The sequence below is a fragment of the Parus major genome, chromosome 3, assembly GCF_001522545.3.
Source record: "Parus major isolate Abel chromosome 3, Parus_major1.1, whole genome shotgun sequence".
NCBI classification, from domain to species: Eukaryota; Metazoa; Chordata; class Aves; order Passeriformes; family Paridae; genus Parus; species Parus major.
The window spans coordinates 56058410-56070933 of record NC_031770.1 but is presented as its reverse complement, the minus strand read 5'-3'; the positions used below and the strand labels follow the sequence as shown (position 1 = coordinate 56070933).

The 12524-nt window shown below is 39.1% G+C and overlaps 1 protein-coding gene across 2 annotated transcripts in view; it reads left to right on the top strand.

Moving 5' to 3' along the window:
* PLEKHG1 (pleckstrin homology and RhoGEF domain containing G1) overlaps positions 1 to 12524 on the top strand; it is a 126743-nt gene that overhangs the window by 99696 nt on the left and 14523 nt on the right. For both annotated transcript variants that reach the window (XM_015623059.3, XM_015623062.3), the window contains exons 6-9: positions 2479 to 2548; positions 9483 to 9529; positions 10019 to 10169; positions 11155 to 11286. In XM_015623059.3, the coding sequence (XP_015478545.1) occupies positions 2479 to 2548; positions 9483 to 9529; positions 10019 to 10169; positions 11155 to 11286 (400 nt within the window). The remainder of the gene's footprint in view (positions 1 to 2478; positions 2549 to 9482; positions 9530 to 10018; positions 10170 to 11154; positions 11287 to 12524) is intronic.

Here is a 12524-nt window from a genome sequence, read left to right as displayed (position 1 = left end):
ACGAATGCACTGTATGCAAAATTGTCAGTCTTTACGTTTCCCTCTCTCACCCCAAAGGGGTTAGCATTAGCTCCCAATGATGTTTGTACAGATTCAGATTTTCCTAGCCCATTGTAACTCAAGCTATATAGTTCAGCATGTGGTCTTAACTGGCCCTAGCTCCTGTGTCCTGCTTCAGTCTGAATCTTGTTAGTGATCCAGCTGAAAGGGCAAGGAGTTCCTCCAGCAGTGCTCGCTCCTGCTCCCTGCCTGCCTGGCACAAGCCAGTTGCAGAGGCCAAGAACTGCGACCAGCAGAAAACCCCTGGATATTCAGGTGAACAGGACCAACACTTCTCTCTATTGTTCTTTCTGCCTCCTGCCAGGTACTTAAATGTAGCCTGTAATAATAGTCCTACTTTTTCACATCAGCTTGGTATTATAGGGGTTTATTTAAGATTTTCAGAATGCCTGAGCATGGCAGTTTTGCTGTTTCTACAGTGGCAGACTGCTCTTACTGATCCTGTTCTTACCATCCAGGTGAGACAGAAGAGAGTGCAGTATAGGTAACAACCTCTTTCAAAAACAGCCCTTGCACTATGGGCTTGTGCTGAAGACACAAACCACTAGTCTATTTAACACATACACAGGGACTCAATTGCATGAATATATAAAATCTTTAAGTGTTCCTCTTCTGTATCATGAAGGAGAAATTATGTGGGTTTTTTGGAGACCAGTAGGAATAAAATGTCAGTCCAGGTGCTACATACTTTAAGCCATCAGGAGAATGTCTGGCTGCCATACAGCAGGAATCCTCTGAGCCTGTTGGGCGTGTTTGATATTACTTCCAAAATTCGTGTGTGGGATGCAGTCAGTCAGGTGTGGTCATCAATGCTACAGTTTGCTTCTTTTGCTGATGTAAATGAGCTTCATGAGTGTGGGGTATCAAGCAAGGGTCATATTTTTATTCCTGTTTGAATGAAGGGAGAAATTGAGGTATAGAGGTTAAATTGTCACTGTACAAAGTGACTAAGTGACTGCTGAACTTAAGGTCCTTGCCTGTCTTTGTTCCTTGTGACTGCATGTTGATTTCTCCCTTTCCTTCCTCCAGTAATTAGAGAAGCAAAGAACAAGTCAGGAAACTCTTCTGGTTTACTGCTTTTTGTACATGCAGAGGGAAATTGTGTTTGCTTACAGGGGAAAAGGGTAGTTCCCTAGATACAGGCATAGGAACGCTTAGGTAAAACTTGTTCAGGAAACCAGCTGTGAATTGGGAGAAAAGTAGCCCTAAATGGAAAATTATCTGTGGGAGTGGGACTGTATTGGGGGCGGGAGGGAAGAGGGTGAGGAGGAGGAGAAAAAAATTCTTTTCAAAAACAAATGGAAAATTATCTGTGGGAGTGGCACTGTATTGGGGGCGGGAGGGAAGAGGGTGAGGAGGAGGAGAAAAAAATTCTTTGCAAAAACAATTTGGCAGAAAACTCAATTTCTTCTCTCCTTTTTCTGAGTGTGTCTTTCATTAAGACTGAAAACTCTTTGGATCAAGGAGATACCTTTGAGGTCTTCTCCTTCTAATTGAATTCTTTTTTTCACTGAATTTGCTTTCAAGAACTGAGTTTAATTCAACAGCAGACTCCCTTATTGCTTTGCTCCTGTTCAATTGAATTAATTTTCTCTTTGGCATGCAAAAATTATAAAATTCTCTCATGTGTTGTTTTAATGCATGTAGAATATAAATGTGTATAAATATTCCTGTACAGAAAACTTTTTCCAGGCTAGCTATTTTATCAATGAAGAAACACACCAAAAGTAGACTGATTTTCCTGACTGAGTTTCATAACATTCTTCATGTGTGAGAAATACATCCCCAGTTCTCACCAGTATTTTTCAGAGCAGTTCATCATCTCCCTTGGTCAAGTAAACCTTGTAGAACATAAAAAGTCTTCATAGGACAGTGCTCGTGCTTCAGTAGCTTTTAATTAAAATTTTCTTAGTTTTATATCATGTTGGTTGATACACAAGCTACACAACTGTCTGACTGCACCACTATGATTATTGTTAAAGACCTGTCAGTCACAGAGTCTTGGAATAGTTTGGGTTGGAAGGTGCCTGTAAAGGTCATCTAGCCTGGCCTCCTTGCAATGAGCAGAGACATCTTCAGTTAGATCAGAGCCCCATCCAACTTGGCCTTGAATATTTCTAGGGATGGGACATCTACCTAAAGGAAGGGGCTCAGCTTTGCTTAGCAGAACAACCATCCTGATGCCTGGAATTTTGAAATCATGGGAATACCATTTCCTTACAGTTCTCCTCTGCCTGCAAATAAACTCAGCTGTGGGGGGAAAAGGGGCATCAAAGGTGTTCTTGTTCCCTTTGTAGAACTCCCTGCATCAATAAGTGATGCCATGAATAGCACAGCACTGTCTGGTTCTGAATATACAGGTGTGTCCATTCCAAAGTGTGCCATAATTGTCTTACTTTGTCCTGTTCCTTGTTTCAGTGAACTTCTGCAAGATTTGGAAAACTGTGAAAATGATCCTGTGGCTATAGCAGATTGTTTTGTTTCCAAGGTAAGTCTGCAGCACCAGTTGCAGAATGCTATGGGGGAAATAGGATTAATTTATTAACTTTTGGGACCTAATCCTGATAGCTTGTGTAATGCGAACCGAGAAAAGTCAGCAGTCTCTATGGTAAGAGAAGGGATTTCTCTTAGTAATTGACAGGGATATGATTCTGATTTTCATTTCTAAAAAATTAAGACAAAGGTGTCATTTTCTTCAATAAGTGTATCTGAGCTGGTGGAGCTGTTTATTGAGTTCATTTTCAGAGTTTGCTTTCTTTGTCAACCATTACAGGGGTTCTCTTTTTTACTTGCATCTATTAATGTAGGTGATCAAGTGGTACTCAAGTTATGTGTTGTCAGCTTAAAAACAGCTAGAGAATGAAACTTGACTTCATTCTTAGAAAAGGCATTAATAATAACATTAACATAGGAAATGTGGCCATATTGTTTTCTGAGAATTTTTCCTGAAACACACAACTAAACTTTTAATTTTCTTTTTAAATGGAAAGACCCAAAGTCTTGCCTTAAGATTCAAATCCCATTCTCTCTGTAATGCTTTGGATTTTCTGAGCATTGATAGGATAGACATTTTGATTTTGTTGGCCAATACTTAAGCCAAAAATATAGAGTGTGTGAAGTTGTTAGGTGCAGCAGAAATAAGGGAAGAAGGTGACCTTCATTGCAGGAAACACAGAGTCAGGGAGAAGGGGAATGGCTATAATGAGTAGGACAACAAGAAATTAAATAATTTAGGCCACAGATGATGCTAGTTCACTGCAGACTTCACCAGAGAATCTGCATATATCTTGAATCTGTAGAGCTGTAATGAGTTAAAAAAATAATGCTATCTCTGTGGTATTTCTGGAGGAAGAGGGGTCATGTAGTAGTTTAAAATTGAATAATATATGTATAGGTGTGTTTGCCTTTGTGTGTTAAAAAAAAAATGAAAAAACAAAATGGAAAAACAAACACCAAAAAAACTCCCAAAGAAACAAAAAAGCCAAAGCCTGTCATGTTTTATACTTTGTCCTGAACTCAGCATTGCGAGCACCGAGCACTCAATGTAGTAAGTCTAACACGTGGATTTAGGATTAACTGGACCATCCTCTCATTGTGGTCCAGTAATTTGTTTGGCACTGTTGTGACATTAGGGATTTTATAGTAAATTGGAGTGATGATACCAGTTAAGTGCTGCTGTTTCACCAGATCTCTTGCTTCATCTGAGTTTGAGAAAGCTGTAATTTATCTAGTAATTGGTCTTTTGTTAAGTACTGAGAAACCTTAGTGTTGGCACCACTACTACAAAAGTAGGATGCATTTTTGCCCCATTGCAGTGGAGTTTATGGCATGTTGTTATTGCTACAAATAGCCTGAATTGAATTGAATGAGAGAGAGAGAATGGGATGACAGCAAGTGCAAAGTCCTGCTTCTGGAACACAGCAATCCTGTGCGCCCACTGAGTCTGGCTGAGTGGAAAACAGCTTAACAGAAAGGATCTGAGGTCCTGGTGGGCAAGAAGTTGTGAGTAAGTCAGCAGAGTGCCTGTGCAATGAAGGCCAGCTGGAAGTCTTTCAGGGTATTTACAGATAAAACAGTTTGAAGCTGGTAGATATTTCTGCTGTATTGCTTACTTATAGCTGGGACCACTGGGACTGCTCCTGCTGGGATGCAGAACAGAGATGGTGCAACTGATGTCCAGGAAAAAATTGTGTTCTCATTCAAACTGGCCAGCTGAAAGGGTCTGTCTGGTAGACTTTCTGGCCATTGGTTCCAAAACCCATCTGCATATCATTGCTTGTGCCTTTTGTTCCCTTGTCAAATGCTTTTAGCATTTGTATTATTGGCAGGCAACTGCTTCATGGCTCAGAAATTGCTAGAGATTGCAGTACTAACAGGCATTTTTTAGCTTCATCCAGACAAGTGCAAACACTTAAAAGCAAAATCAAACAATACCAAAATACCCCACAGTTCTGGTTTTGGCCATGAGGATTTCATTACAGCAACTGCTGACTGTCTTAACAAACTCCAGTTGTCCATTCTTGGTTGCTTGTGTCTTCCCAGCACCAAGAAGTGGAAATACAACTGCCTTTTTTGGCACCATGTGCTTCTTCAAGTCTTATGGGACTTTGGCCATTTATTGTTTCAATCCTTCAAGTGTGTTAGATCTTCACTGTGAGTTAAGCACAGGGATATTATCATGCTGAGGTCATAGCTCACAGCCTTAGCTAACGGATGTAGCTGTGCTGGAGCTTCTTGAATGCTTCCAGTGGAGCTGTGCTTGGGTCACACAAGCTCTGGACCTAGTGCCATTTTTTCACCCAAGTGTGAATATTGTAGGTGTTGCAAATCTTAAGGTATAACTTAGTTCTCACTGTAGTTACTATGTTTTCTTTTTGCACTCTTAAGAAGCTCAGTAACTGCATAGAACAAAAGTTGTTTCTTTCTTAGGGTTCCTGTGAAATCACACAAACTTGGTTTGCATGTATAAGAGAGCAGTTATGGTTAAAGTAACTCTGGAGCTGGTTGTATAAAATGTTTTATATTTGTGAAGATGTGGGGAGCTTGATTTTCGAAGTTTAGGATCATTCTCTTTGGACTTTGTTATTTGGTTTTGCTCAATAAAATTTCTTGTATAGCATATTATACTTCTCTCACACAATCATACATGACTGTGTTTCCTGTGTATAACTTTCATGCTTCAGTAGTAAAAAGCCTTGTAACTTTTAAGGGAAAGGATTATCAAAACACATTTCAGCATAGTTTGAACAAAAACACATCATTGTGGATTTGAAACTTTATCTTAACATTTTTGTGCTGAGTGCCCAAAATAAATAACCCCTAAAATGACAGCTTTGATTTTTTAACAGACTTTGGCAATGTTTTTAGTCTAAACTAGCCAGTAACATAAAACTCACTGATCAATAAAATAATGATTCAAAACTATGACTTTACGGAAATGTAAATATTTAATAGCAACTTACAACGTTGTATTGAATCCCTCTTCTTCCAAATATTTTCAAATAACTCACAGGTAGATAGACACAAATGAAGAAAAGCATACTTACTTTAAAACCTGCTGTCCAATGATGAATTGCAGTCTTTCTCTTTTCTGCCTCAAGATGCAGATGGTGTGGATCAGTATTTGTTTAACAGTGTGAGATGGCTGTTGCATGGAAATAACCTGCCTCTGAGGGTAGTGTTGTACTAGTTCAGTTTATACCAGTTCTGATCCTCTCTCTTTGTCTTGAACTGTATTAACACTAGTATGTAAAAGCTCTTGGAGACATTGGTAACTAATTGGAGAATGATAAAAAGGTCCCAGTGCAAGCTTAGCTATGGCTTAGTTATTCACACAGAAGACTGTTTATAAGGTTTTTTGCCAGTTTAGTCTTTCGTTTTCATGGTAACGATGCCAGCATTTATTAGAAGATTGACTTCAGTATTCTATACATTTACATTTAAGTGCGTTGTTTTAAAGGAGAGCTGAATTCTGGCACATGACTCTTCTCACTCAGCACCCCAGAAATTCAGAACATATGTTTTCTGAAAGGCACACTAACAGTTTAACCAAGGGGAAAGGGAGAATTACTTTAATCTAGCATCTCATTAGTAAAGAGGAGATCCAGGCAATTGGCTTCAGTTTGCACACTGACTCCAATAATTTTCTCAGTCTCCATTTTCTTTTAAAGTACCTTTTATGGCTATAAAAAAGCACAGTGCACTAAGAATTGATGGAAGATCTGGAATGTATGTGGAGGAGATGAGCAGTGAATTGATTCCAGTGCAAGGGACTCGTATAAGGGACTCATGTAGCTGTGGTCTGCTCACACTTGGCTTTGCTCTTGGGAGGGACTCACAATCAGGTTTTTGCAGCTTCTACCACAACAGATTTGGTTGCTCAGATTTAAACTGATCTCTGGAGAAATTCCAGTCTCCATACAGAGATCAATTTTAATCTGGTCTGAAGACAGTTGATGTGAACAAAACTATTTTCAAGCTGAGTAAATTTTAAAATGTCTGAAGAAATACTGATGAGCATAGCTAGTATTTTCCTTACGTTGTGAAAGTATTTGGAAAAATAATAAATCCATCTTAGTTCTTGTCTTTTCTTTTGCTCCTCTTCTGAGCAGTGCAGTTTTGTTCAGGATGAGAAAGAACTTCTCTTGGAAGTGGCTCTCTTGGCCACTTTCCCAACTTGTTCACATGAATCCGGCCAATGCCTGGGCAAGGTGTATGATGTTGATTCACAAGAGATCTGCAAGTTTGAGTGCGTATCAACAATCTCATCCTGGAGGCAAAACACATGTACTTGACTTTCTCTTGGCATTGTGCTCACATTGCTCAGTAAAACAAAATGCTCTCTGATGGTTCTGTGTGGTGAAATGAGCTGGAGCAAGTACACACGTAAGTGCAGTACGGAATTTGGTGTTTTGTCTGTTCAGAAAGCAGGGATGATAGTGAAACTGTTCTCAAGGTTTAGAGGTATCAAGGGCATAAAAAACTATCTTTTTTTTTTTTAATAGAAATTTGTTGCATTTAATAGCTAGACAAAAATTCTTTAAAAACAAACAAACAAACAAAAAACCCATTAAAAGTAGTTCTGACCTTGTGTAAAAAAATCCCTAAACCAAAAACCATACCAAAGAGCGAAAGTGTAAAAAGGCTCCTGAGGATTTCAGACATGCTTTTGATTCTGAGGGGAATGTGCACACAGCCTACTCTGTAACCCTGAAGTGTTTGGCCTTGTTTGTTTTACAGATAGTACTTTCATTGGTTAAAATTTCACAACAGATGCTCTTTTCCTTTTTGTTTGAAAAGCGGAATAATCATGTGATATGAGCAGAATAAAAGCATAAAAACAAATTTGCTCAAAATGTTCTTCACTCTGCTTATGGAGTACTTCTGTAAATTGTTTTATTCTGTTATCATAGCTATGGGAATATATTAAAATTTATACCAAAATCCCCTAAACGAAAACTTTAAATTAATATATGCATATGTGAAATAAATTACACTTTTTTACCATACTGAATTTCACTTTAGTGTTCTCTCTTAAGCACTCTGGCTTATTATAAGTGATGGCTAGTTTGGTAGTGATTGCCAAATAAAATTACAGTGTATTATCTGCAGCTCTCTGAGGTTTTTTAATTCTTCATTTTAAATGGAGAAGGTTTGGAGCTGTGGCTGGGGTTCCAAGCATAGACATGAACTGGCTGTGACACAGGCTCATTTCCTCTTCATGTGGACATGGGGCCTAGGTAACACTGTCACAAAAACTAGCTGCGATGACAGAGTTAGTGCAAGCGTGAAAAACCCAAACTGTGTTTGTATCAAGACTACTTTTAGTTGGTTTCTTGGTTTCTAAGAGAAGAGAAGTTTAATAAGCTTACAGCCCACCAGTGAGCAAATGGGGATCACAATCCCCTGGGGAAACACTTATTAGAAGTTTGCTGGAGTTGTTTTTTTCAGAACAGTGAATACTGAAATCCAGTAAGACATACTGAAATGAATTGCAGTGCCTTGTACGCCTGCAGGGTAACATCTTACTTTATGCGGGGTCCTTATGGATCACTGCTCGGTGGAGGGATGAATGGCACACCCTGCTCTACCCCTGGGAGAGGGGGACGGGACCAGTGCTGTTGGAATTGGCAAAGGGCACTGCCCGAGGTGGCTCTTTCTGATGAATGGCTGAACGAAAAACAACCAAACCCCAACCGTGAAAAACAAAAGCCACAGCCTGTGTCAGCCCTCTCCCCAGGGGTGGTGCTCCTCAGAGCACTGTGCCTTCTGTGAATGCAGATGTTTGGTCTTGCCATTCACCAGCAATGACCTCTGGGAGACAGCCCCTCATGGGGCACAGCTATTGTGCTGCAGAATGCCAGAGCCCGTTCTGAAGATGCTTTGAGTGGAAGCTGGGGTCTTATTCACTGCTGGAAAATTGTGTTTTATCTGTCCAGAGCGTATGAAAGAAAAAGTGATTGATACAGGGAGCACTTTGCCATTCTGCTTTCTTAGCCTTTAAGACTCCAGTAAGCTGCAGAAATTGTCTTGTTTGAGACAGAAGTTCATAGGCAGATGTGGACTCAGAGCACATGGGAATGTTTCTGGAAATCTGTTCTTACATAGAATTAAATAATGATTTTTAAGAAAAAATCTTAGGCCAGAAAAGAAAGGAATGAAACTCAGACTTTCAAACATGGGAAGCTTATCAGCATTAAGTTTGAGTGATTTCAGTGTGACAGGCAAGTGTTGAAACCCACCCAGATCTAGTTACAACTTGTTGGGGTAATAGCTGTCTGCTTTCACATAATTTACTTCTTAAAAAAATTCGCTTTTGTGGCTTCTAATTTCACGCTTAGACTGTGCTCACATGTGAAAGTATTTATAATTGCTTGAAAAGGGCACACCAAATATAACCTGCAAAACTTATTTCTCCCAGTACCGGGTACATGGTGTGATTGTTGGGGTTGTCTTGTGCAAGGTCAGGAGCTGGCAGTGGGTCCCTTCCAACTCAGGGTATTCTACAATTCTATGATATTTATGATATATGTGTGCTTCAGCACACAAAAAACACTACTATGTAGTAGCCAGCTGTTTGAAGGATGTATGTGCAGTGGTGGTGTTTTTGTCATGTTTTGGTTTTTTTAAGGTTTTTTTTGAGATGCATTGATTTTCATAGGATACCCTGGAGGCTTTGTTGCAAAGTCACTTGTTTTACCTCTGTGTTTGTTTTCTTGTTTTTCCTTTCAAGTAAAGGAAAAATCTCCCCCCCAAAAAGATGAAATTAAATTCTGGTTGTGTTAGGACTATCACAGTGAACATAGAGAATTCATTGATCAGGAACTGAAGGAGGTGTTGTCTTGACATCATCTTTATCTTGCACATGTTAGCTGCTAGTTTGACAAAATCTCAATATATGCAAACTTTTCCTCCCTGTGCAGAGCGAAGATTTCCACATATATACACAGTACTGCACCAACTATCCAAGGTAGGAATTATGGGTTGCTTTTCTTCCTTTGTCCCTTGGCCAGTTTGTGTAATGCAAGTTAGACTCTATGACAAAAAAAAAAAAAAATTAAATTAAAAAAAATCAGCTTCTCCCCTTCCTAAATTGGAGGGAATTAGCCTTTTATGTAAAAAAAGAAGGAAAACACAATATTTTTTTTTTTTAATGCTTATCTGAAGTTTTGTTTAATCTGTTCTTGTGGTTCATTGCTTTACCCTTCTTTAGAAACTGGTGGTCTTAATTCTGCAGTGCTGCTTATATAATTCCCAGTAAGAGAGACTGGTTGCATGCCAAGAGAGAGCATAGTTAAATTCACAAGATAAATTTTTTAAAAAAAGCCAAACCAAACAACAGAAACAGCAGTTATTAGAATGGAAACCTGCTGCCCTTTTTACAAGCTTAAAAGGAAGCAATTCTTTACCTGCAGACTTAGGGAAACAGTGTCTTAAAGCTGTGTACTGATGTTTTCAGGTCTGTGGCTGTGCTGACAGAGTGCATGAGGAACAAGGCACTGGCCAAGTTCTTCAGAGAGCGGCAAGAAGCACTGCAGCATTCTCTGCCCCTGGGCTCTTACCTCTTGAAACCTGTCCAACGCATCCTCAAGTACCACCTGCTTTTGCACGTAAGAAATGTATTTAGTTTAGGGCTGCTGCACGTCAAAGTTCCTGCCTCTGGTGCAAGGCTTGGTGGCTAGAAAGGTTCTGGTTTTCCTTAAATGCTCTTTGTTTTGTGGGTATTTGATTTCAACATGTGGAGACTTTCTGGCTTTGTCACTTCACACCATATGCATCTATTTGGAGTGGGGAGTTTATGATAGTTATTTTAGACACACTGCATCAGTCCTTGCATCCAAATAATTAGCACATTTTTTGAAAACTGGTCTGTAATTCTGAAGTTGTTTGGAAGATTCATGTCATGATTAAACATTTTGTACACAAATTTATTGTTCCAATGAAGAACAGTGTTTTTCCACATGTTGCAATGCTGGGGGTGGTTGAAAGAAGAACTAAATACATATAAACACCCTGACTGCTAAGAATTTTGTGGAGAGGAATGATGGAGGAAGTGGGAACTCTTTCCACATTCAGTGAATTGAATTAAGCAAGTTTCGGAAATTCATGCTTTATTGTTAACATTTTCCACATATGTTTCCTATTAGAGAGTCATGTTCTAGTGAAGTGTAAAGACGCTGATACTTATTTTAAATGCTTGGTGCTTTTCTGCTCTCCAACTGTAAAGCAATGCCTAGTGTAATTCCATCAGGGTTTTGTAAGTGTGTAGAAATGTTCTGTGTCGTAGGAAAGCCATTAAATGCTGTCTGAAAAATCTCCTGTCAGTGTGCTGCACTCTCTTTCTGTGGCTTGCTGCTCACGCTGGCTGCTTCAAGTGTACTTGCTGCTAAACTGACCCCAAAGACTTGACTTTGTTCGTCATGTTGTGTTAATCAGATTGATAGCAACCTGCATTGGTAACAAGGGCAGGAATGTTGCCTTTGAGTGATTTCGATGCACAGACAAAACAGTACAGATAAAAAGACAGTATTGCATTCAACTGGGGAAGTTCACTTAGGAATGAGAGAACTCTGTTTTTTTTCCCCTTTGTCTTAGGAAATAGAAAACCACCTTGACAAGGACACTGAGGGCTATGATGTGGTGCTGGATGCCATAGATACCATGCAGAGAGTGGCATGGCATATAAATGACATGAAGAGGAAACATGAACATGCCATCAGGCTCCAGGTGAGTTCCCAGAGAGATTTTATGGGTGTTTGTGAGCTGATTTTGTCAATGTATATGCAATGAACATTTTTGAGTTTATCTTTTCTTTTAATCTTAGTCAGTCATAATTTAGACTCCTGTTGAGCGTGCCTGTGGCTATTTGCTCTTGGAAACCATGGTCATAACTGCTGCAGGAAAATCTCAGACATCTCTAACCTACAAGCAGCATCCTGTAAAGCATTTATTTTGCAGTAATATGGAACTTAAGATAACTCTTCTTTCTTCCTTTCCCTCAATTGTACAGCACTGCTGTACAACCCTAGGGCATGGCTTTGTTCAGAAATCCTGTGGTTTCCGATTTCTTCCCTTTGTGCTGATTAATTTTGTTTTGAGGCATTTCTTTTGCGGATTCCTCTGTAAGTACTTTCCTCTTGGGTTTTAGAGGACTCATTATTAGTTGCTTTGTGGAAAGCATAAACCTAGAAACATGATACTCAGAAAAACTAACTTCACATCAAATGAAGATTTTTGGAGGAGAAGAAACAAAAGCTACACCCTGAGTAATTTTTGACATCAAGAGCAAGCTCTTTTGCAGAATTTTTGCTCTCATTCTGTTTCCAGGTTCCTAGTGAATCACACTTCTATGTTACATTTTCAATATTTATATCACTTTAAGAAAATTGGAGGGATTTCTTAGTTTATAAAAGGCAGTAATGAGCTTACCCCATTTCAGAAAGCCAGCGATATTATGCTATTCTTTGCCTATTTCTTTTTAAAATACATTAAATTTATTCACCCTTTTTGTGGTTTTGTTCTTTTTTCTATTTTGGGTTATTTTTTAATGATTGTTTATTTTTTGTGTGGCTGTTGTTTATGTGCAAGGAAAATTTGACAACGTCTTGCCTGCAGCAGGGTAACCTTTGCCACACATTGCTGGAAATGCATGCTAATGACTTTTAACAACAGTCTGCTATAAATCTGAGTAATTATATTCAGCAGTAAATAGGGGTTAAATGCTTTTGGATTAAAAAAAAAAAAACTTTTTTTTTTTTTTTTTTAATTATTGAGCTCAGCTGGCAAATGTAAGGGGTTATGGAAAATATTTATGTTCATAGTTCCCTTTAAAAAAGTAAAACCTGTTTCTGCAGCCTTAGGGATAGGCCTTCTGTGGCCTCTCACACTGGTCTGCAAGTACTGCAGCAGCAGTTTCCTGCACAAAGTGTCCCTCAGCAGTGGTGGACTTGATCCCTGTGCTCTGT